This window comes from Furipterus horrens, unplaced genomic scaffold (assembly GCF_987537825.1).
Source record: "Furipterus horrens unplaced genomic scaffold, mFurHor1.1.pri manual_scaffold_2, whole genome shotgun sequence".
Lineage (NCBI taxonomy): Eukaryota > Metazoa > Chordata > Mammalia > Chiroptera > Furipteridae > Furipterus > Furipterus horrens.
In genome coordinates, this window is record NW_028327172.1 from 78,060,646 (window position 1) to 78,083,141 (window position 22,496).

The 22,496-nt window shown below is 40.7% G+C and overlaps 1 protein-coding gene and 1 pseudogene across 1 annotated transcript in view; one reads left to right on the forward strand and one right to left on the reverse strand.

Moving 5' to 3' along the window:
- Window positions 1–3,860: 3,860 nt before the first annotated feature.
- LOC150018872 (putative ATP-dependent RNA helicase DDX10) overlaps window positions 3,861–22,496 on the forward strand; it is a 324,877-nt gene continuing 306,241 nt past the window's right edge. The window contains exons 1-6 of the mRNA XM_090265897.1: window positions 3,861–4,138; window positions 15,550–15,610; window positions 17,056–17,186; window positions 18,198–18,356; window positions 19,341–19,461; window positions 20,312–20,501. Coding sequence (XP_090122023.1) covers window positions 3,953–4,138; window positions 15,550–15,610; window positions 17,056–17,186; window positions 18,198–18,356; window positions 19,341–19,461; window positions 20,312–20,501 — 848 coding nt within the window. The 5' untranslated portion in view covers window positions 3,861–3,952. The remainder of the gene's footprint in view (window positions 4,139–15,549; window positions 15,611–17,055; window positions 17,187–18,197; window positions 18,357–19,340; window positions 19,462–20,311; window positions 20,502–22,496) is intronic.
- Window positions 15,764–16,192, reverse strand: LOC150018873 (cytochrome c oxidase subunit 7B, mitochondrial pseudogene; annotated as a pseudogene).

Genomic DNA, 22,496 nt, shown 5'->3' on the forward strand with positions numbered 1-22,496 from the left:
CTACCCTGTTGCTAGAGGAGCTAGTCTGAGTAATTCCCTGTGTGGGTTCTTTAAGGGGAACTGCTTTGGGCTCCAGTAGTTTCTTCCACCAATTCATTTTCTGCTGGTTTTTGCAGCCAGAAGTTATGGGGACTTATCTTCCTGCCACTGGACCCCTGGGCTGGGGGTCCTGGTGTAGTGCTGGGACTCCTCATTCCCAAGATATCCCTCCAGAATTTTTATCTACCACACATGGGTGTGGGACCAGCCTGTACCGTGTCTTTGCCCCTTGTATCAGTATAGATGGATGTGGTTTCTTTAATTCCATAGAAGTCAGACTTCCATTCAACTTGATTTCTGATGGTTCTGAGTGATGGTTGTTCTATATTTTAGTTGTAATTTTAATGTGGTTGTGTGACAAGGTGATCCATGTTTATCTTTGCCATCATCTTGACCAGATTCCAAATCTGTTATTGATAATTTTAAAGAAAAGTAATCTAAAGGTTAGAATACCAGACAGCACCTATGTTTTAACATATTTTCTCAGTACTAATTTGGCATGACTTTTTTGGTGTGGAATTTTATATTTTACACCATTTATTTTTGGAAAAAACACCTATAGAAAACTACATAAAAGGAGTAGAGAGTCTAATAAAGTATTATTAGGTAAACATTGTTGTAAATACCACGTAGGTCAAGAAATAGAGCTATGCCCTCTACTCCCATCTTTTTCTTTTTAAGCTCTTTTTTCTTTTCTGCCACCTCAAGATATTCCAGACTCATCCAGTAATTTCTCTGTCTTATCCCTGAAATTAGCTATTTCTCCAAAGAACTCTGGTTCATTTGATTTAAAAAAAAAAAAAGGTATTTACACACCATATGATTTCACTTATGTGTGGAATCTAATGAACAAACTAAACTGCTGAACAAAATAGAAACAGAACCCTGGACACATGGAACAGACTGACAGCTGTAGGAGGGAAGAGGGAGTGGGACTGAGTGAAAGAAGGTGAAGGAATTAGCCAAAGAACGTATATATTTAACCCACGGACACAGATAACAGTGTAGTGGCCAAGGGGAAGGTAGAGTGGGGGCTGGGAGTAGGGAAAGGGAGGGAACAGGGACATCTGCAATGGTGTCAATAATAACAATAAATTAAAAAAAATAAAATGGAGTTTTGGAATTCCCCTCTCCCCTCCAAAAGGTATTTATAAACCGAGATCTGGCTGACAATTGACTCATCATTACTGGGGTATCATTGTTTCTATGCTTTCTCAAAGAAGATAATCTTTAAAAAGAAGTTTTAACATACTAAAAAATATAACAGTCTTTTCAGAGTTGTAGAGACATAGGTAATTTGAAGAATTATGATGAACAATGACAACTATGTAAACATTTACTATAAAAACTAACTGATGAATAGTATTAAATGGGACATCACAATGTGAGGAACTAATATTACATTTGCCCCTTAACTTTTAGTACAGAACCTACCCCCACTAAAGTTTTGCCTTTATTTATAATAGCAGTTAACAGGCCCATTTCCAAATCCTTTTTAGGCCTTTAGGAGCTTTGTCCATATTGGTTGATAGTGGAGAATGTACAGTCTCAAAATCCAAATGTGTTTAAAATTTTTTAGTGTCTTTAATGTACCAGTTGAAAGCCTGTCTAGGGGTACTATTGACAGAAAATAAGGTATTGGAGGAAATAATTATGGAAATCATCCTAAAGATGTCATTCCATGCAGTCAAGATGTGAACTATTTCTGTTACAAATTCATTAAATCCTAATGACTTTAGAATGTGGTAATTGAGTTTTTAATTGTAATTAAACTTTGAATTTTCTAATTTATGTTAAAATTTTATTTATACAACAAACAAAATGACTTCTGTTAAGAGTTCTATTTTATTCTCTGAATAGTGTCTGTTCTTATTCATAGATATAATACCTTATCTTTCTAAAAATATTAATAATATTTTTGAAGATTCCTTTTGCTCCCTGCATTGCTTTATTAGTTTTAGCTCTTAACTATTAAATTAAAGGATTTCCTCACATGTTTGGTGGTCTTTGGTTGTTCTTTTATATTTGAGTAAGGCTGATGAGAAACAATGTGTGCATGGAAGGGCTTATTAACTGGCAGGTTTCACTGAGGAGCCAGTGGGAAGGTTAGTGACTTGCCACTTGCTTGACAGCTGTTTAAATGTGGTTATATCCAGGTCTTTCTCTTAGAGCACTCAGTTTCCCTAGAGATTAATTTTCTAGTTTTTTTTTTTTTTTTTTTTGCCTGAGGTGTATATATCCCTGGCTGCTTCAGCTTTTGGAGAAAAATGAGAGACCTCAGAGCCTCATTGTTCTGTATATATAGCTCATAAAAATTAAAAACAAAAAATTTTGGTGAAATATATGCAAAACTTACCATTTAACCTTTATAAGAGTACAGTTCAGTGGCATTAAATACATTTACATTGTTGTGCAACCAATATCCAGAACTCTTTTCATCTTACAAAACTGAAACTTTATACCCATTAAACAATAACTCCTCATTGCCCCCTTCCTCCAGCCCCTGGCAACCACCATTCTACGTTCTCCATGATGTTGACTACCCTAATATTTCATATAAGTAGAATCATACTTTTATTTTATTTTATTTTATTTTTTGGCATTGGCTTCTTTCACTTAGCATAATGTCCTCAAGGTTCATTCACATTGTTGCATTGTCAGAATTTATTTTCTTTTTAAGGCTGAATAATATTTCATTATATATATATATATATATATATATATATCACATTTTGTTTATCCATCTTTTGTGGATAGACACTTGGGTTGCTTCCATCTTTTGGCAATTGTGAACGATACTGTTATGAACATGGGTGTACAAATAACTTTTTCAGACCCTGCTTTAGATTCTTTGTGTATAAATCCAGAAGCAGAATTGGTGTATTATATGGTAGTTCTATTTTTAATTTTTTGTGGCTGTACATGTACTTTAATATGATCTCACCTCAATGAAGTTTACACCACGTCTAGTGATTCTGAGTGTAGAGATGATCTAGTTCATGCTCCCTACCCCTGAAAGCCTTCTTCTGTTCAGGGGATGGGCAGTGGTTGGGGATAGTCATGTGGAGTTGGGAAGGGAATTTGAGAGCCCAAACTCCCTGTGAATTTTGAACCTAACCTTCCTGTTTTTCTTGACACAACTCTGCCCCCATCTCCACCAACTGTATACCTGTGAACTCTCTAGGTAAATGTGCCATAAAACCATTCACTGAAAGTCAATTTACTTAAATAGCCAACGTTTCTTTTAATTCGTTGTTTTTAGTTATGATTTTGTCTTCACGATAGCATTTCAAGGCAAATTCAGTGACTGCCCCAGTCACCTGCAGCATGCAGTCTGAGAGGCCAGAAAAAAGGGAAAAACTTTTATTCCTAGGGAGGTACTCTGCAGTGATTGAAATGAGAAGTTATGAACTAGTTGTTTGATTTTCGGATGAATCCTTTGGCTCCCTGGGTCGAAATACGCGAAACGAAGTTTACAATTATAATTCACAGATCGTGCGTGGGTGCGTGCGCGCGCGCACACACGCCTTGCCAAGGAAAACCCAGCGCAGGCGTGAACAGCCCTTTAGTGTTAATTAGTTCTGACGTCACCGTAGTAACAGCAACTAGAGCGGAAGCGCTAATTTAAAGAGCCAACTTGCTCCTGCAGGCACTCAACTCCGCCTTCTTCCGCAAATCGCTCCGCCTCCGTTTCCCCCGGACCGCTCTGCTACGCCTCGCGGCCGCCAAGTCACCAACCACCGTCCCCCTTTTCCTTGCCTTCAACGCGCGTGCCCGGGGTTCAAAGCCCCGGGGCGGGCTTCCGGTTTCGCGCACGCGTTGTTGTTCTTTTTCTCCACGCTGCTTCCGCGTCCTGTCCCCCGGCCTGAAGCGTCTCGTGTCTGGAGAGGTCTGGGCTGTCGCCGCCGCCGCGATGGGCAAAACTGCCGACTCTCGGGATGCGGGAGCGCGGCCCGATCCGGTGCAGAGCTTCAATCGCTGGAAGAAGAAACACAGCCATAAGCAGAGTAAAAAGAAGCAGTTGAGGAAGCAGCTGAAGAAACCCGAGTGGCAGGTCGAGCGCGAGGTTATCAGCCGACTCATGCAGAGCTACGAGAAGGTGAGGCCGGCGCTGGGGAGGGGGCGCGGGTCAGCGGCTGATGCGCGTGGAGTGGGCCGGCAGGCGCGCTGCGTGTCGCTGCGGCGCTGAGCAGCAGAGGGGAGGGGGCGGAGTGGTCGCTGGAGACCAGGCCTGGGAAGTCAGCGTTGTCCTCTGGGCAGGTGAAGGGAGTGGGATGTTGAGGACCTACAGGTGGTCTGCTCCTGCCACAAGCCAGGCCTCTAGGGAGGACTGGCCGCTCTTCTGCTCACCACACTGTTCTTGATAAAATAATCTAAATGCACTGGTACTTAAGGGTAGGGAGATTAGTGCTGTAATAGTTCTAGCAACATGCATATTACTACTAGCGACAAAACGGTAATAATGACACCTGCATTTTAAGTCACTCAGCATGTGCTTCACATTATTTGATTTGATCTGGTTTTATTCCTGCTTTACAGATGAAAACATTGAGGCTCTGAGAGGATAAGAAACTTGTCCTTCTAAGCTTAGTGGGTGATGTGGAATTGGAACCTAGACCGATGTCTTTCTAATTCCAAAGCCTTTGCTTTTAATTTTAACCATTATGCCAGACTTGCATGCCTCAGCATCATCCATCTTCCTTCCTGGGCCTATCTCATGTTTTCTACTTGCTTTACGTCCCCATCCAAGAATTGGCATAGAAAAACTGGACTACTGGTCTGTTTCTAGTATGTACCATCCCACTTTGTAGTTGATATTCCTAGATATGAGTTTTCTAGTAGTTAGTGTTTTGACCTCTTGACCTCTTCCCTCAGGCTGCTTGGGGCTGTGAGTACCTGTATTTTCCTTCCCTCCAATCCCTGTGTCTCTTGACGTTCACCCACCTCACTCAGCCTCTCAGCGAATACCCTCTTTTAGTGCAGCATAATCAGGAATTTAACATGTGAGACATTTCTGGAATTAAAGTCACCATGCGTTATGCTGGTATAGCTCTTCTTTAGACTCGTAGATCAACAGTAAGGTTGATAGAACTTAGAGTTTGTTTTGGCTTTGAGTTAAGAGGATGATGATCAAGTTTTGGCTTTTGCTCAGAGTGACTTTGGGCAAGTTTCTTACCATGTTGGCTTTCCAATTTTTTTGTCTTTAAAGGCATAATGATATTTACCTTTTAGGTTATTGTTGGGAGTTAGTAAGAATGCATACAAAGCGTTCTGCACAATGCCTGACACATAAATATTCCTTATATTAGCTTTTGCATTATTACTACTGCTGCTATATACATAGCACTTCAAGAAGCCATTGTAAAGTAAATTATTATTAGGTTGTATTTTCGACTCTACATCAAAGACTAGAATTGTTAGGGGGTTTAGCCTCAGCCCTTGCTTCTTTCCATTCTGCTATTTTCCCTGGTGTAATCTCAAGGTTTATTCTTCTGGACCAATAACCCCTTCTTCTTGTATTCTACCCTGAGCTCTTCTGGGTTTGTATCATTTCTTTCTGACTGTCTTGGATGTCTTTACCTGTGTCATATGATACCTTGAATGCCACAAGTCCAAAAATTAGCTCATTATCTTTTCCTTCTAAATTCACAATTCTGTATATTAGTTCCCTGTTGACACTGTAACAATTTACCACAAACTCAGTGGCTTAAAACAACAGAAATTTATTCTCTCACTGTTCTGGAAGCCAGAAGTCAAATCAGTTTCACTGAGCTGAAATCAAGGTGCGAATAGGGGTATCCTCTCTCTGGAAGCTCTAGGGGACAGTTTCTTGATTCTTCTAGCTTCTAGTGGCTCTTTATGTCCCTTGGCTTGTGGCTACATCACTTCCATCTCTGCCTTCTTGGACACATTGCCTTCTCCTGTTCTGTGTCAAATGTACTTCTTCTGTTTTTAATAAGTACCCTTCTGGGACCACCCAGATAATTGCGGAAGATCTTCACATCTCAAGATCATTAATCACATGTTCAAAGTCACTTTTGCCATATAAAGTGGCATTCACAGTTCTAGGGGTTAGGATATGGACATATTTGGGGACCATTATTTAGCCTTTCACATCCTAGCCCACCATCTAAGCAGACTGCTGAGCTAGAAACCTAGAAGTAATCCTAAAGACTTCCCTCTTACCACTCATATCTAGTCATTCACACTGGTGATCTGTTCTGCTTCTTAAAATTTTCAAATGCTTCTCTATCCCCACTGCTGTGCCTTAGTTCAGGCCTCATCATTTCTTGCCTGGTTACTACAGTAGCTATTGCTTATAGTATGGGAGCAGCAAACTTTCTGTCAAGGACCAGATACTAAATCATTTCAGCTTTGCAGGTCAGGAGGGTGGACCTACTCAACTCTGACACTGTAACACAAAAGCCACCATGTAAATACTTAAAGAAATGGGTGTACACTAGTTGTGTTCCAGCAAAACTTCAATTACTAAAACAGGTGGCTGTTGGGATTTGGCCTTCAGTCTTTATCCCCCTCTAATCTGTCCTCCATATTGTTGCTAGAATGATTTTTTTCCAAGAGGAAAATCGGTTGCTTTAACTGTTGATCAAAACTTTCCTTGGCTCACAATTACTTTCAGGAAAATGGTCAAATTAATGTCAGCATGCTCTAGTTCAGAGTAAGTTATTTGTGGTCAGACAGACCTGGTTTAAATCTCAGTTTGGGTATTGAGTAGCCAGCCACATTTCTCAGTGTTCCTGAACCTCAGTTTCTTCATTCTACAGAGATTATTGACTACCCAAGGTGTTATAAGGCTCAAATGAGTTAATGTATGTAAAGCAAGTAGTCTGTGATAGGCATACCTGAAAGAAGAACTTGAAGTTTTATGAATTGCTTGTGTTCCCTGATGCTTCTTGTCCTGGTACTTGATGTTCTCTTCCTTCACACTGGGAACACCTATTTTTTCTCCAAGATTTTAAACTTCTCTTTCTGTCCTCCCCCAGCAGAGTTAAAGGCTGCTGTGCTTCTGTAGCATTTTGTATACACCTTTATTATAGCATTTATCACTGGGCTATGATGATTGGCTTCTTTGTTAACTCTCCCACTAGACCATAAGCCCCTGAAGGTCAGAGTCCATTCATGCACTCACCTGTGTTTTCCCCAGAGACTGGTCATACAGCGTTTGTCCTTAAATGCTCAGTCAGTGTTTAGGTGTTGTTTGGTGCACAGTGACCTTTTCCATATGGCTTTCTTCTAGTTAATAACATTGGCCCATTCTTTCTGTCTCTTGTTTTAAATTACTAAATTTCCTAAGCTTTTATATGTGTTGACTTGCCATATCTTTACAACAAACAACCCTATGAGATTTTTCCCATTATACAGGCGAAGAAACTACAGTAAGATTAAATAGTTTGTGCAAGATTAAACAGCAAGTGAAAAAGGTAATGAAAAGTTCTAACCCACATGGTTTAAATCGGACGCCATCGCTCCAAACCACTGCACTTACTGTGTTGCAGTGTACAGATGTTTAAATCTTTTCAATCTTTTCACTAAGTTGAAAGAACAGATTTTTTTTCTTTAAGTATTGTTCTGTTTTAGTTTTTTAAATCTTAGAAATACCTTCTTAAGATCTTGTTGAGAAAAAAATGCACAGTGAAATCCAGTAATAGCGATAGTAGAGTACATCAAAGCAGATTCGTTATACTCTAGGTAACTAAAGGACAGACCTTCACTGTATGGCTCCCAGTATGTGTGCATAAAACTTATTACAGTGCTGGAGTATACAGGTGGTGCTCAGTAGCCTCGATGAACAATTTGATTCAGAAACGTTTTGAAACAGTTTGACAGTTGAGGTCTAGGTTAAAATAGATGGGAAAAAAACCAAAAAAAACCTTGTCTGTGTCCCTGGGGAGGTGGGTGGGATTGATACATTTTGATAAATGGTATAATAAATATGTACGGGCTGTGGTGTTACGAGGATGGTGTAATTAGGGGGAAAAAGGTTGCGTTATCCTGTACAGTGCCCCCTTTTGTCCAGATGAATGGAAAATGTGTTTCTTCTGGGCACCTGTCTTCCTGGTGTTTGTAGCCTCAGGCTTGGCTTGTGGAGGTGAATGTGGGTTGGATTTCAGCCCCTCACCTCAGCCTTACTAAAGGTCTTTGTGTAGTGTGCAGACTACTCAGTGATTTGTGGTAGCCATGAGTGAAGCTAGTTCTTGAATGATATGTTCTCCAGTAAAAAAGTATTGGCAAGGACATTGAAGGAGGAGGGAGCAGCATGAGGAAATACAAAAAGAAAAAAAAAAGAAAAAGTGAAAATATGTGATGTTCCTTGAGGAGAAACTACTACCTGGAGTGTGGTCTGTGTTTCTGGATTGGCTTCAGATGAAGCTGGAGAAGAGGGTTGGAGGTGGACTGTGAATGGTTTAGGAGGCTGTTGTAGAATAATAGCCTCCCAAAGATGTCCCCAGAACCTGTGAATAAGTTACATGGCATGGGGTATTAAGGTTGCTAATCAGTTGACCTTAAAATAGGGTGATTGATCTCGATTATCCAGGTAGGCTAATGTAATCAATCGCCTAAGGATCCTTAAATGTGGAGGAAGGTGGCAGAAGAGTCAGTTTCAGAGTGCTGTGAAATGAGAGAGACTTGCCTGTTCACTGCTGGCTGGTTTTGAACATGGAAAGAGGCCATAAGCCAAGGAGAGTGGGCAGCCTCTAGAAATTGGAAAAAGTAAGGAAATGGATTCTCTACTAGAGCTACCAGAAAGAATACAGCCCTGACAACATCTTGATTTTAGCTGACTGAGACTCAGTTTGGACTCCTGTCTTCCATAATTGTAGGTTAATAAATTTATGTTGGTTTAATCCAACTGTTTGTGGTAATTTATTACAGCAACAATAGGAAATTTATAGAGGCCATGCTTAAAGGGTGTATGTGGGAGCAGTAAGGTGTTCATGGTGCAGGGGTTGGGCAGTTAGAGACCATATCTAAGCTATAAATAGTCTGCAGGCCAAGAGACCAGGTAGGAGGTTCTTGCACAGTCTAGGTTTTGGGTCCTCTGACTGGCAGATGCCATGATGGGATGAAATGAATTGGAGATTTATTGGGGGTGATGCTGGTGGTGGTGGTGGTGGGGTGTTGTGTCAGAATGACTGTAGCCAGGATACCTGCCTAAGCCTGCATGTATTTTCCCAAATCATCTATATAAGAGAGTGCCTAATTAGTGCACAGGTGCTATCCTATCTCACAGCTCTTGTTGGACCCATGCCACTTTTGTTTAATACTTTCTCTATAGGAGCCGCTGTTACTCAGGGGGTGCAGATGCTTTTTTACTGTCTCCTCTGCTGCCACGAGAACGAGAATAAAGACAGATGCTCTGTTACTGTCTTGTCTGCCACCATGAGAATAAGGGCAGATGCTTTGCTGCTGTCCGGTCTGCCTGCCAGAGAATAAGAACAAAGATGGGTGCTCTGTTGCTGTCTCATCTGCCACTGCAAGAATAAACTTGGTGTGAATTCCCTCTCCAACGCTCCACTGTTGTTTTTTGGTCTCGTCGAATCCAAAGTTAACCTGCCTGGAGCTGAGCTCCTGCAGTACACTTGGCATAGTCTGCAGGATTCACCAGACTGTAGCTATGGAGCAGGGCTTGGCCATGGCCACTCAGGGCAGGCTATTGGGTTGGCCCGCCATGGGTATGTGGTTTGTGGTGATGACTGTGTTGGAGGCTTGAGCACCCCTGCAGGATTGGGAGGGGGTGGAAGTGACTCCTAATGCGATAGAGGAGGCCCTGCTGAAGATACGGGGCTCTCTGGAGAAGAGAAGTGCCCAGGTAGTGGCTGGTGCTGCGGGCTAGTTATTTCTCACTGTTCTGTGTAAAGCAGTCCAGGAGTCGCTTGTATTGGAGGCACAGGTCCGAGAGTCGAAGGAGGACCTGTCCCAGGAGCAGGAAATGAGGGCTGCTTGGGAGAAAACATAGGCGCTATAAGAGGCAGAAGTGGCCTCTCTTAGCTCCTGGATCGGTACTGGTTCTGTGATGGGATCAGAGGTACAGTTTGTGGGCTCCTCAGAAGACTGGGATGATAGGGATGGCCAGACCCTGCCTTTGTTTCAGGCATGAATGGTGGTAACACAGAAGATCAAGACTGAGTGCCCCCGGATGCCCCAGGGGCAAGCCCAGCCTCCTCTGCAAGTAACAGAGCACTCTACCGTGTGTCCATATTCGCAAGCGGAGCTGGTGGATTTGGGGAGCCGATTCTGGCAAAAGGTGTTGGAATCTTCAGTGCTTGGTCACTCACATTGTGGGATGTAGGAGTGGACGGCATTTTGCTTTCTGGCCAGGAAATGGGTAAGGTTGTATCAGTTACCACCCACTGGGCACTGAGGCAGCGGCTGCAGAATGCACATTGGACTCCGGGTGATCATTCCCTGTTAGATTGGATCGTAGCGGCTGCTTGGATTATGTGGCTGAACCCAGGGGATTTGCTATCTGTGACAGTAGGTGGCAGTTGTACACAGATATGAGAACTGGGAATGAGGAGTGCTATTTATAATTTGAATACTCATGGCCCGGATGAAGAAGTGTTCAGTGGGAAAGAGGGATTTGGTCCTACACACTGTGCTGCTGCAGTTTTTCAGACCCAACAGTAACTCCTGTGGGGAGACGAGTAAAGGTGTGGTATACAGTATAAAACCAGGAAGGAACCCTTTACCTGCTACTGTGTTAACTCCAGATTTCTCTCTAGCATTCATCCTGTTGGATGGGTCGGACCTACCCTTGAAGTACCACTAAAACATGTTTTTTATTGACCTGAGGGTTAGTCTGGAGCAATGTATGTGCACTGGGCATGATACTCTGCTGATGCGGCAAATGCCTCGGCATGCTGGGGCTGCCCAGGTTTGCAAGCAGCACTGTCGCTGCCTTACTGCTGAGAGTGCAACCTGCCGATGACTCCGCATGGCAGTGGCTACTGATGCTGACCATGCCTTCTCATGGAATAACAGATGGACTGAAGTTAAGGGCTTGATAGGGAGCCAACTGAATCGCCCAGGCCTCTGTTAGGGTACTCACTCTGGGATGAGCTTGGCTGGTTAACAGTGGTGACGGTGGAGTTAGCACATCCCGCTACCCTCGGTCTAGAATGCCAAAATGGCACCACACCTGAGACCCCTGTGGCAGTCGGGTGGTTACCCACACCCTTGTGTCACAAAACCCATGTTGTCTCCAGTGCAGATTGTTGGAGAAGACAAAGCACTGCCTGTGTGGGTGCATCCCCGATTCCCTATGGGTGTGTGGGATCCACAGATGGCCCTATTTGCCCTATAATCAGACAAGATGCTACAAATGGGGGCAGCCATATGTTCCGAGTCACATCTACCCTAAAGCCAGTGCCTACTAACTGGGAAACATTTAAGGCTTCTCCCTGGAAGGTGCAAGCATAGTCACGGAGGTGGAGGTAACCACCTTGGCCAAGCATACAGCACAGGCCTTAATGTGACTCATTGCGCCCTGTCCCTTCTCAATAAGGGGGTCGGGCAGCTGTGCAGCATAGTGCTGCAAAATTAAAATGGCGCTAGGTGTGCTAACTGCTGCGCAGAGAGGGGTATGTGCTTTGCTCCACACAGAATGCTGTGTGCATATCCCTGATGCCCAATACAATATATCCCTTGTTTATAAGAGTTACAGGATGAGATGGTGAGCATAACCAAACTCACCCATGACCCGCTGGGGGCCTGGTGGGCCTCCCTAACCTCTGGATGGTGTACAGCCTTAATCACAGCTCTATGCATTGTAGTTGTTATTTTCTTCTGTTGTTGCAGCTTATATTGCTGCTGTGGGATTTGGATGCAGTGCTCCAGTTTTCTCCCACAGGGCCCAATCGCGTAGATTATGAAGTGAGAATCCTGGAAGGGTGGAGTGTTGTGTCAGCATGACTAGCCAGGATCCCTTCTTCAACACGCACGTATTTTCCCAAATCATCCTTATATAAGAGAGTGCTTTAGTGTGCTGGTGCTATCCTGTCTCACAGTTCTTGTTGGTTCCATGCTACTTTTGCTTAATACTCCCTCGATATGAGCCCCTGTTGCTCAGGGGGCACGGATGCTTTGTTACTGTCTCATCTGCTGCCATGAGAATGTGAATAAGGGTGGATGCTCCAATCCTGTCTCATCTGCCGCCATGAGAATAAGGGCGGATGCTCTGCTGCTGTCTTGTCTACCACCCTGAAAATAAGTATAAAGGTGGACATTCTGTTGCTGTCTCTTCTGCCGCCATGAGAATAAATGTGGTATGAATTTTCTCTCCAACACTCCACTGTTTTTTGGTTTTGTCGAATCCAAAGTTTACCCTGCCTGGAGCTGAGCTCCTGCGGCACAGGGGAAAATGTCTTTGAAGATGAAGGAGAGGGTACAGAAATAGGGCGGGAAAGGAGAGAGGATGGAAGGAGAAACAGGTAGAAAGTGTCTTAGATGCAGCACATTTTGAAGAAAGCTTCACATGGTGGGGTGTCCTCGAGCCAAAGTTGCCCGTTAGAGGAATCTCCCGTCCTGCTGGAATGGTCTGTAGCCCTAGTGGTGCTCAGTCATTGGGAGCCTGCCAGGGAAGCACAGCATTTCCAGTGGTGGACCTACAGAGTGACTGCTGGCACTGTCAGTCAGGCGTGCCGCCTGCAGTGGGAGATGTGGGTGATGAATTTCTAAGGCCACCACGTAAGGCCTGTGTTGTGGAGGGACCGATGGAGAGTTGGAGACTGAAGCTCTGAGAGATGTTGAGCAACTCTTCACTGTTGCTGACTGATTTAAACTCTGTATCTGGAATTGATTTAGACTTATATTATAATCAGCTGTGCTATATAGGCCCTCTGCATTCTAATCCAGGTTTCTTTTTCCTTAATCAGAATTTTGTCTGGTATAATTTGAGGCAGATTGCTTTTCTTCTATTGATTGCAATAGGTGGAGCATTCTAGGTTTTTATACTTTTTTCCTCATGCTTTGGGTTGTAAAAGCATTATTCATTTTTGTGAGAAAGAAGAGTTGTAAGTATACAGGCATACATCATCGGAGATGTTGCAGGTTCATTCTAGACCATCACAATAAAGCCAGTTGTAATCTTGTTGCTGGTGGAGGGTCTTGTCTTCTTTGTTAGAAATGTAACATCTGTGAAGTGCAGTAAAGTGAAGCTCAATGAAAGGAGGAGTGCAGAGTGGTTACGTGATAATCCACCCTGTTCTTCACTCTATCTCCTCCAATTTACTCACCAGTGTTGGTAGTCTTTAACAGGTACCAGCACTGAAACATCTGTTCTTTAATTTTGGGAGGATGCTACAGATTTTAGAGGAGTATGAAAGTTGGAAAGACAGGAGTGATTTTCTAAGAAATGAAAGGGATGAAGGGAATGGGAAAAAGAATGTTCTTTTGTTTGTAGGAACCATAGCCATCTTCTGTTGTGGTTTCTAAGTATTCCTGGGAATATAATTGAGTGTCTTCTAGAACAGAGTCAGCAAAGCTTTTCTGTGAAGGGCCAGAAAGTCAGTACAGACATCCCTGATTTGATTGTGTCTTGCTTCATTGTGCTTCACAGGTGTTCCTTTTTTACAAATTGAAGGCAAGATCCTCCACAAGCAAAAAGATTATGTACGTACTTCCCTTTATTGCGATAGCTGATTTATTGCAGTGTTCTAGAACCAAACATGCAGTATCTTTGAGGTATGCCTGTACTAGGTGTGGGCTGTACCCTCTCTGTCACAGCTACATAGACAATATGTAAATGACTGGTTGTAGCTATGCTCCAGGAAAACTATTTACAAATATAGGCACCAAATTAGATTGGACCTGTAGGCCATACTTTGCTCACCCTTGTGCTAGAACATTTGCAGAATAAAAATGTCCTTTGGTTTTTTTTGGTGACTTCTTTCTAATATTGTAGGGTATAGTTTTACAGTGCCATGACTGATAGAGTGCTGGAATAGTTTTATTCTTCTAGACTCCCTCTAGGAGGTTAATGGACTTGAGAAAGATGTGCAGTAATTCGTTTGAATAGCCCCTTTGCCTGTGCTGTAACTCCTAAGAGGGATTCAAGAATGTGTTGCCTGTCTAGCTTCTGTAAGCATTCCAGTCACTGTGAAAACAGCTTTTTAGCTGTTAATAGCACATGTGCCAGTGTGGACCGTATGGACTGCACCTTATGTTAGTGTTCTGTTTGGAAGATTACTTTCTGAATGAGATAATTTTCTCCTTCTAATGCTAGTACACTGCTTCTGTCTTTTCTCCAATGTTATCCAGAATGATTTGTAGGGATTTAGGCAATGTTTTAATGTTTGTGATTTCAGCATCAGGGGCCAGAGAGTAACACTGTCTGGGTTACAGTAGAAGTCTTGGGAAAGAAGATGTGTAGACTATAAAATGAAATACAAGCTGTCATCCCTTAATGTCTGGAGTATAATCTAAATAAATGAACCTTATGAATGCAACCTTCCCCTTTTGTGAATCATGAATAATTTGGCAGCCTGTTCCCAAATCTGAGGTAGTTTTTGCTTTCGGCATCTCTAATAAAATAATCCTGAGGAGCTGAAATGAAATTCAGAAAATTGGGTTGATGCTAATGAAGAACATCAGTAGTGCACATAAATAATGTAAAGTTGAAGGACACAGTGCTACTTATTGTGGCTTCAGAGAGTGACAGAGACACTTCCCCTGGTTATTATTAAATATACCCCTCCTTCAGTATACTCCCAAATGAGTAGTTGTCAGGTTAGATTTCACATGCCACTGATTTATGGTTAAACTTTGAAAGGTTTGTGCTATCAAGATAGATTTCTCCAACTAACTTAAAGCTATTCTCCAAAGTGTATAAATAGAACTGTTCTCATGGTTTTTGGTTTATAGTTGTTTTACCTCTTATTTTTATTTTGCCTCTTATTTCTTAAACTGATATTCCTTGAAGGATGGGCTGAAAGTAAATTTTCTTCCTAAAATTTTTGTCATTATGACTTACTGTGTTAAAATTTTAGAGGTGAAGGATATTCAAGGTATTATAGTAGTATGTGTTGAGTCAATGAAGGTTTCTTTTTTTTGCCATTTGAAATAGTTACAAACTTATGCTTTTGATAACAGCTTCCCAAGGCATGCTTCGTTTCAAAAGGAATAATAGTTTTCAGTTAGAATTGATGATTGACTTTAATCCTGTAGTACAGGTGTCCCCAACCTCTGGGCTGTGGACTGCTGTTGGTCTTGAGCAAAGCTCTGCCTCCTGTCTCCTCCCCTCCCTCCACACTCCAGAGTGGGCAAGGTAGCTAGAGGCTCACCTGAGCACTGCCCCCCCACCCCCACCCGCCTTCCATGGAACCCGGTTCCTGGTGGCAAAAAGGTTGGAGACCGCTGCTGTAGAGCCAACGGTGAGCTGGGCAGTACAATGTAGACCCCCCAGCCCCCTAAAAAATGTTTTTTTAAAAAATAAATCAGTTATGTAGTATGTTATTTTGTCTTATCTGATAGTTCCCTTTTTCTTTTCAGATAAATATAAATGAAATTACAAGATTTTCAGATTTCCCCTTATCTAAAAATACATTAAAAGGTAGGTAAATGATGCTCTTGGGACATGTTGGATTTTTTTAATGCTTTTTTTGGGTGGGTGGTTTACATGTACATTATTTCTTTAATCATACCATATTTTAATGGGTACACAATGTTTTCACTTGGCATCAATTATGATTTGGTTTCGAGACAGTTATGTCAGCTGGGATGATTTCTGATCTCTCCATTCCTTTGGGGTGACTCTGCCAACAGGGGACGGGTTCTATCCTATTCCAATTTGTGTTGCTGTATATGTCCATGTAGCAACATGGGAAGTGGCTCCACTAGTTAATACAGCATCACCATATTTGTCATGGCAATCAGGTGTTCATTTCTGGTGGGTCTGCCTTGCCGTTATTTGCTGAATACTTCGAACTGGGAGACAGCTTAGCGGGTTTTTGGCCAATGGAAAGGAAACATTGTGAAGCTGAAAACAGACCTGCAGCAACTGCAGCTGCTGGTTTGTTGGAACTTTGCATCTGGTACCCTTGCAAAGAACCTTGATGCTTTTTATAAATGGCAAAAGGTTTAGAAAAAATGTAACCTGAAATATCTTACTTTGGCAAGTACTTTTTAATACCATGAAAACTTACAACAAGAAACAATATTAACTCATTTTTTAAGTTTTTACCAGTTTGTCATTATCATCCTTTCTGGACTAGTTAAAGAACAGCAATGAAAAAGCAAGATGCTAGGACCTCTGTATAATTAAAATGGAACCTAATAATGTTACAGTAAGCAAGAGAACAAATAAAAATATGACACCTTTTGTATTGGTTCGGTAGTGCCACTAGAACAAAATACCACAGACTGGGTGGGCTTAAACAAAGAATTTTTTCTCTCTTGGTTCTGGAGGCTGGAAGTCCAAAGAGCAGATGTTGGTTTCTTCAGAAGGTCCTGATGGCTTACGGAAGGCCTCTTCCTGGCTTATAGATGACTGCCCTCTTGCTGCCTCTTCATGGGGTTGTCCCTTTGTGCACTCACATCCCTAGTGTCTCTGTGTCCAAATTTTTTCTTCTTATAAGGACACCATCAAATTGGATTAGTGCCCACCCAAATGGGTCATTTAAAAAAAATTAAAAAATTTTATTTTTTTTTATTTACTGATTTTTAGAGAGAGAGAAGCAGTGGGAGAGAGAAACATCATTTTGTTGTTCCAATTACTTATGCATTCATTGGTTGATTCTTGTGTGTGCCCTGACCAGGGATTGAACTTGTTTGGGATGATGCTCTAACTACCTGATCTACCCATCCAGGGCCTCAGTCACCTCTTTAAAGGCTCTGTCTGTGAATACAGTCACATTCTAAATTACTTGGGGCCGGGGGGGGGGGGGTCGTCGTAAGGGACGGGGTTAAAGGCCTCAGCAAATAAGGGGGTGGCAATTCAGCCCATAATTCTACAGAAATTATTCTGAAATGTCATTCTCCTTCTCTTCACACTTGAAGGTTTGCAAGAAGCCCAGTACCGTTTGGTAACTGAGATACAGAAGCAGACCATCGGGTTGGCTTTGCAAGGTAAAGATGTTCTCGGAGCTGCCAAAACTGGATCTGGCAAGACTTTGGCTTTCCTTGTTCCAGTGAGTAGTTTGTTCATACTGCGTCAGATTCTCTATTATGTGATTTTAAAACATGTTGTGCCTAGACAGAAATACATAATTATGTCAAGAGTTATTTCATGTTGAATTTCCGTGGGTAGAATGCAAGTTTTATTAGACAGGTGTGTTCATCTTCACCCAGATCCTAACATAGTACCTTACATGTGAACAGTCAGTAACTTATTAGATGAATTATTGTGCCTTGACAAGCCATTACATTCCTGAAGAATGTGGGCTGTTCCAGGGGCGGTTAGAATGTTCTGCTCTGCTGTAAGACTGGCGAGGGATGCTGTTTCTACGCTCTTCCTTACAAACCTGCTAATTGCATTTGTATTTGCCATTTGTTTAGGATAAAGTTGAAGTATGCCCACTTTAAGAAGATTGGGACATTGATATCTGTCCTTTATAGCACTAAAACAACAGAGCCTCTTGGTAATTCACTTATATTTCAGTTATGCAGTTGGTTGCATAATTAAGTTTCTACAAAATAATTGGCTCAGACAGAATCCCATTTAAGTTTTTGTACTAAGTATTGCGTAACAATTTTGCTCTTAAGTCCTAATTTTTATAATGATGCCACTCCACAAGTAGAAAATTGTCATTGTGTAACTATAGTAGCTGCAAAGATAAGAGTTTATCTTAACATGGTTTCTGTTCAGAAACGGTGACATATTTTTCTGAAATCTGTTTTAACGGTGTGTGGGCTGCACATACCTTTCACTGATGACCAGTGTCCTCCTGGCTTGGCTCTGGCAGCAGCTGAGCTGCTGTGTGGCTTCTTTTCTCTTCTTTTATGACTTGGTGGATGCTTCTGGTGGATGGAAGAAAAAACAAAGTAAGCAATTTCTTCTTTCTAATGGGATAATACTTGTGAGTGGTATGCCTTTTGCTTGGAAGGTGCCTCTGATTTGGAGCGGCAAGGTTGACTCAGGACTCCAAAAGCTGCCTTCTCTAAGGACTTACTGAACATGAATTTTTTATCTTTTTTTTCAGGTGCTAGAGGCCTTATATCGTTTGCAGTGGACCTCAACAGATGGGCTTGGGGTTCTGATTATATCACCTACAAGAGAGCTAGCATATCAGACCTTTGAGGTTCTCCGAAAAGTAGGAAAGAATCATGATTTTTCTGCTGGTCTCATCATTGGTGGGAAGGTTTGTCCTTTTATCCTTGTCCTTCTTTCTTTTATTCTATAACTTAATGTTGGAGCACTGTGGTAGTTGACCGGGAAGAGTGGGAGATTCATCTTAATAGACAGGCTGGCCCCCTAGATAGGGGGTGGTTACATCCTGATGTGGTCATTGTCATTTAGAGACGGGTTTTCAATTTTGTAGGTCCATTTAGTCAAGGTTATCTGAATTAATCAGGTTCTGAGACTAATTTACTTTAATCATGGTACATGGGGCAAAGTGCCATTTCATTTTGCAGACTTAAGTCAGAACATTGCTGAGTCAGCAGCAGAAGAAAGGGAGACAGTTTTGAGGAATGTTTATTTTACATCATGGTAAAACCTGCTGCTCAACTTCAGCTCTACCTTCTAGTATATCTGGAATGTTTGTCTCTACACTGTAAAAATAAATACTTGAATTTTTGAATTTATATGCAAACATCCACAAAATGGAAAAAGAGCATCATAAACCTTCATATACATATGGACCTGTCACCAGCTTTAACCATGAACATTTTGTCGTTCTCATTTCAAGAAGAGAACTTCTAGAATATAGAGAGGGGAGCACCTTTTTTTGTTTTTTCCTCAAGTCCACGAAGTGCAGTGATTGGTGTCAGAGAGTCTTCATTGCTGCTGGGTCCTGGGAATAATTCTGGTTTTTAAGTTGGTTCTGGCAGTTCTAAGAGGAAATTAAGACTTGGAATGTTCATATATTTTTCATGACCTGAAAATCCTGCATATGATTAAGTATCTAGGGGAACTCTGAGCTCTTTAGGTCTTCACTAAGAACTTGTATTTCACCCAGGAATTTGAATGTGTTGCAAAAATAGAAGTTACATTTATTGCTAGAGTACCTACATTGCTATGATAAAATGTCATGTGCAAATAGATGGCTTTTATAGTTTTGCTGCACAGGCTGCTCAGTGATGTGTCGGTGTAATCAAAAGAAACATGTAACATCTGTTTTCAGGATCTGAAACATGAAGCTGAGAGGATCAATAACATAAATATACTGGTTTGCACACCGGGTCGGCTTCTTCAACACATGGATGAAACAATATGTTTTCATGCTACTAATCTCCAAATGTTAGGTGAGTCTAACAGACTTCTAATGAAAAAAATCTCAGATTTAGGAGAGAGGCTTCATAAACTTTAATGATGAAATGTTTTATTCAATAAATATTTTGATTAAAGACAACTTGAGAAATAATTTGAAAGGTTTTTGGCATATGGGTTCTAAACCCAGAGAGTACAGCTACATTAAAAAACAAACAAACGATATTTAAAAATTAAACCTCTTTCCATGTGAAAAAAATAAATTGGTTGGAAGAATATAGATACTCATATATAAAATTAGATACTTCAATGTGTGACACTGCTAAGAGGTTTTAAAACAAATCTTTTAAGGTACCACCAATATTACCTAATTTGTATTCTTTTTTAAAGAAGACATTTATTTATTGATCTTAGAGAAAGGGGTGGGGGGAGAGAGATACCAATTTGTTGTTCCCTTTATCCATGCATTCATGGGTTGCTTCTTGCATGCACCCTGACCAGGGATTAAATGAACGCACAACCTTGGCACATTGGGTTAATGCTCTAGCCAGCTGAGCTGCCCAGCCAGGGCTCCTAATGTGTATTCTTTAAAGCAGCTTTTATTTTGGAATTACTCTAGATTTATAGAGAAGTTGCAGTGATTGCCGAGTCCTTCTATACCGTTCCTCCAGTTTTCCCTAGAGTAACATCTTTATGTAACTGTGATACCTTTGTCAAAACTAAAGAGGTACATTATATAACTTCCAGTTATATATCTATAACTGATTTTACCAGTTTTTCCACTAATGTTTTTCTTTCTGTTCTAGGATTTAATCCAGGTACCACATTGCATTTAGCCTCATGCATATTTTAAATGTTGTAAATCAACTTGCCTTTTCTTTTTAGTTCTTGATGAAGCAGATAGAATCTTGGATATGGGCTTTGCTGATACCATGAATGCTATTATTGAAAATCTTCCCAAGAAACGTCAGACTTTGCTTTTCTCAGCAACACAAACCAAATCTGTGAAGGACCTTGCACGCTTGAGTTTGAAAAACCCTGAGTATGTCTGGGTTCATGAAAAAGCAAAATATAGGTATGTACTGTTTGAAACCATATTTGATTCAATCACAACCATGTTCTCTTTTTAGTTTAAGAATTTGAAATTTCAAATTAATACTACTTTTGTAGGAAAGAAAACACCATTTTATGTGTTATTAGATATGCAAAGCATAGTAAATATATTAGTAAAAGTTATTTAAATTCTCGATGCATCTTTAAATGTGAGAATATACTAAAGCAGATTTTCCAAAATGAAGTCTAGGGAGCAAACATTTTTTCATAAGATGTTAACAGGTATTTATTTATTCAACAACAAGCCCCATAAAATGGGATGGGGTAGGGGGATATATTCCTCCATAGGTAAATAACAAATATTGAGTTAAATTAAAACAGTATTCTTCAAGACTTCTCAGAACCTGTAATAATTTTTCATAGACATTGTGACTCTCCAAAGCAGTGGGAGATGAATATAGCTTCTTCCATTTATCACAATTATTTAGGTCTGGAATCATTTTTTAAAGTTGCATTATGCAGGACTAATGTGCTATGGAACACATTATATTAAATGCATTAATATTTAGCAAATACCTCTCTGTTTAAAATGTTCCAGCAACTATTGTTTTGTTTTGGTTTCACTAAAAACTGGAGAGTAAGATATATGTGTTTATGTGATAGTAAGAAGTGTAAAAGAGGGAGAGTGAGTGTGTGTATGATACGTGTAAATGGGTTTGGGGAAATATGTTTTATTTTTTATTTATTTTTTAAATAAATTGATCTTCATTAATTTTATTAAAACCCCCTTATAAAATTAAGATATTATAAAGGATGAGTTAAAAAAAGAAAACAAGTGTGTGAATGAGGTTACCTTTCTCAACACATTGTTATTTCAGCGAAATGTCTGTGGTTCTTCCAAACATAAGGATTTCTTTTATTCTCATTTTTTATTATGATGTACTTCAAACATACAGCATAATAGAAGGATAAGAAATTGAAGATCCTTATATCTGCTAGCTAGTCACAACAATTGCTAACCTTTTGCCATGTTTCATTTCTGAACTATTATTTTTCTTTTTCTTTTCTTTTAATTTTACTGTTTTTCTATTACAATTTTCCCACTTTTCCCCCCATTGCTCCCCCCCACTCAGCCCACCCCTCTCCCACAGTCAATCCCCACCTTGTTGTACATGTCCATGGGTCATTTATACACGTTCCTTTACTAAACCCTTCCCCTACTTACCCGTCTCCTCCGCCCCCCTGCCCCCCCACCCCCCCATAACTGTTATTCTGGGGAAATATGTTTTAAAGTGAATTTTGATATTATGACATTTGGAAGTATATGTATGAGCCATTGTAGACTATGGACATATTTGACTTCCAGAAATATTTTACAATTAATATAAATTGAATGTGTTGAAACTCTCAGTGTGGATTCAACTCTACCATTATCTCTATCTTAACTTTCATTTATTTAAAACTATGAAATGTTAGTCTAAAAAGGAATAGATTAGGAAAATGAATTGGGTTATCCTCTTGGAAAATCTTTAAATACAGGGAAAATGGACATTCAGTCCCACCATGACCTTGACCTAGCTCAGAGCTGTCTAGGGTTAGAATAAGCCTAAGAGGCAAAACTCTATGCTTCCAGGTGATCCTAATGGATAAACTTAGGCGAATCTGAGTCCTGGTAGCTTTGGTTATCAAGAACTCAGAAATGAAATAGCAACAGATACTTGAGGTATAGTTTCCTCCTTGGCTTACTATTGAGTAGACATTTGTAAAGTTGTATTGAGATAGCTATTGAAATTCTTGGTACAATTAATTTGATAATCTAAAGCCTGTAGGTCTTTTGATTTTCTTCTTTGTTCTTTTTGCTGTTTGCTTTCTGCCTATTTTCAAAACATGGTGTCTTTACCAGATACTAATTTATCAATCATTAGATGGCCTCTAAAATCTTTGTAGTTTATATCAAGTTAATTGTACATATTATCCCTGTTCCCAATTTCTGTAGATAATAGTTAGTTATTATCCA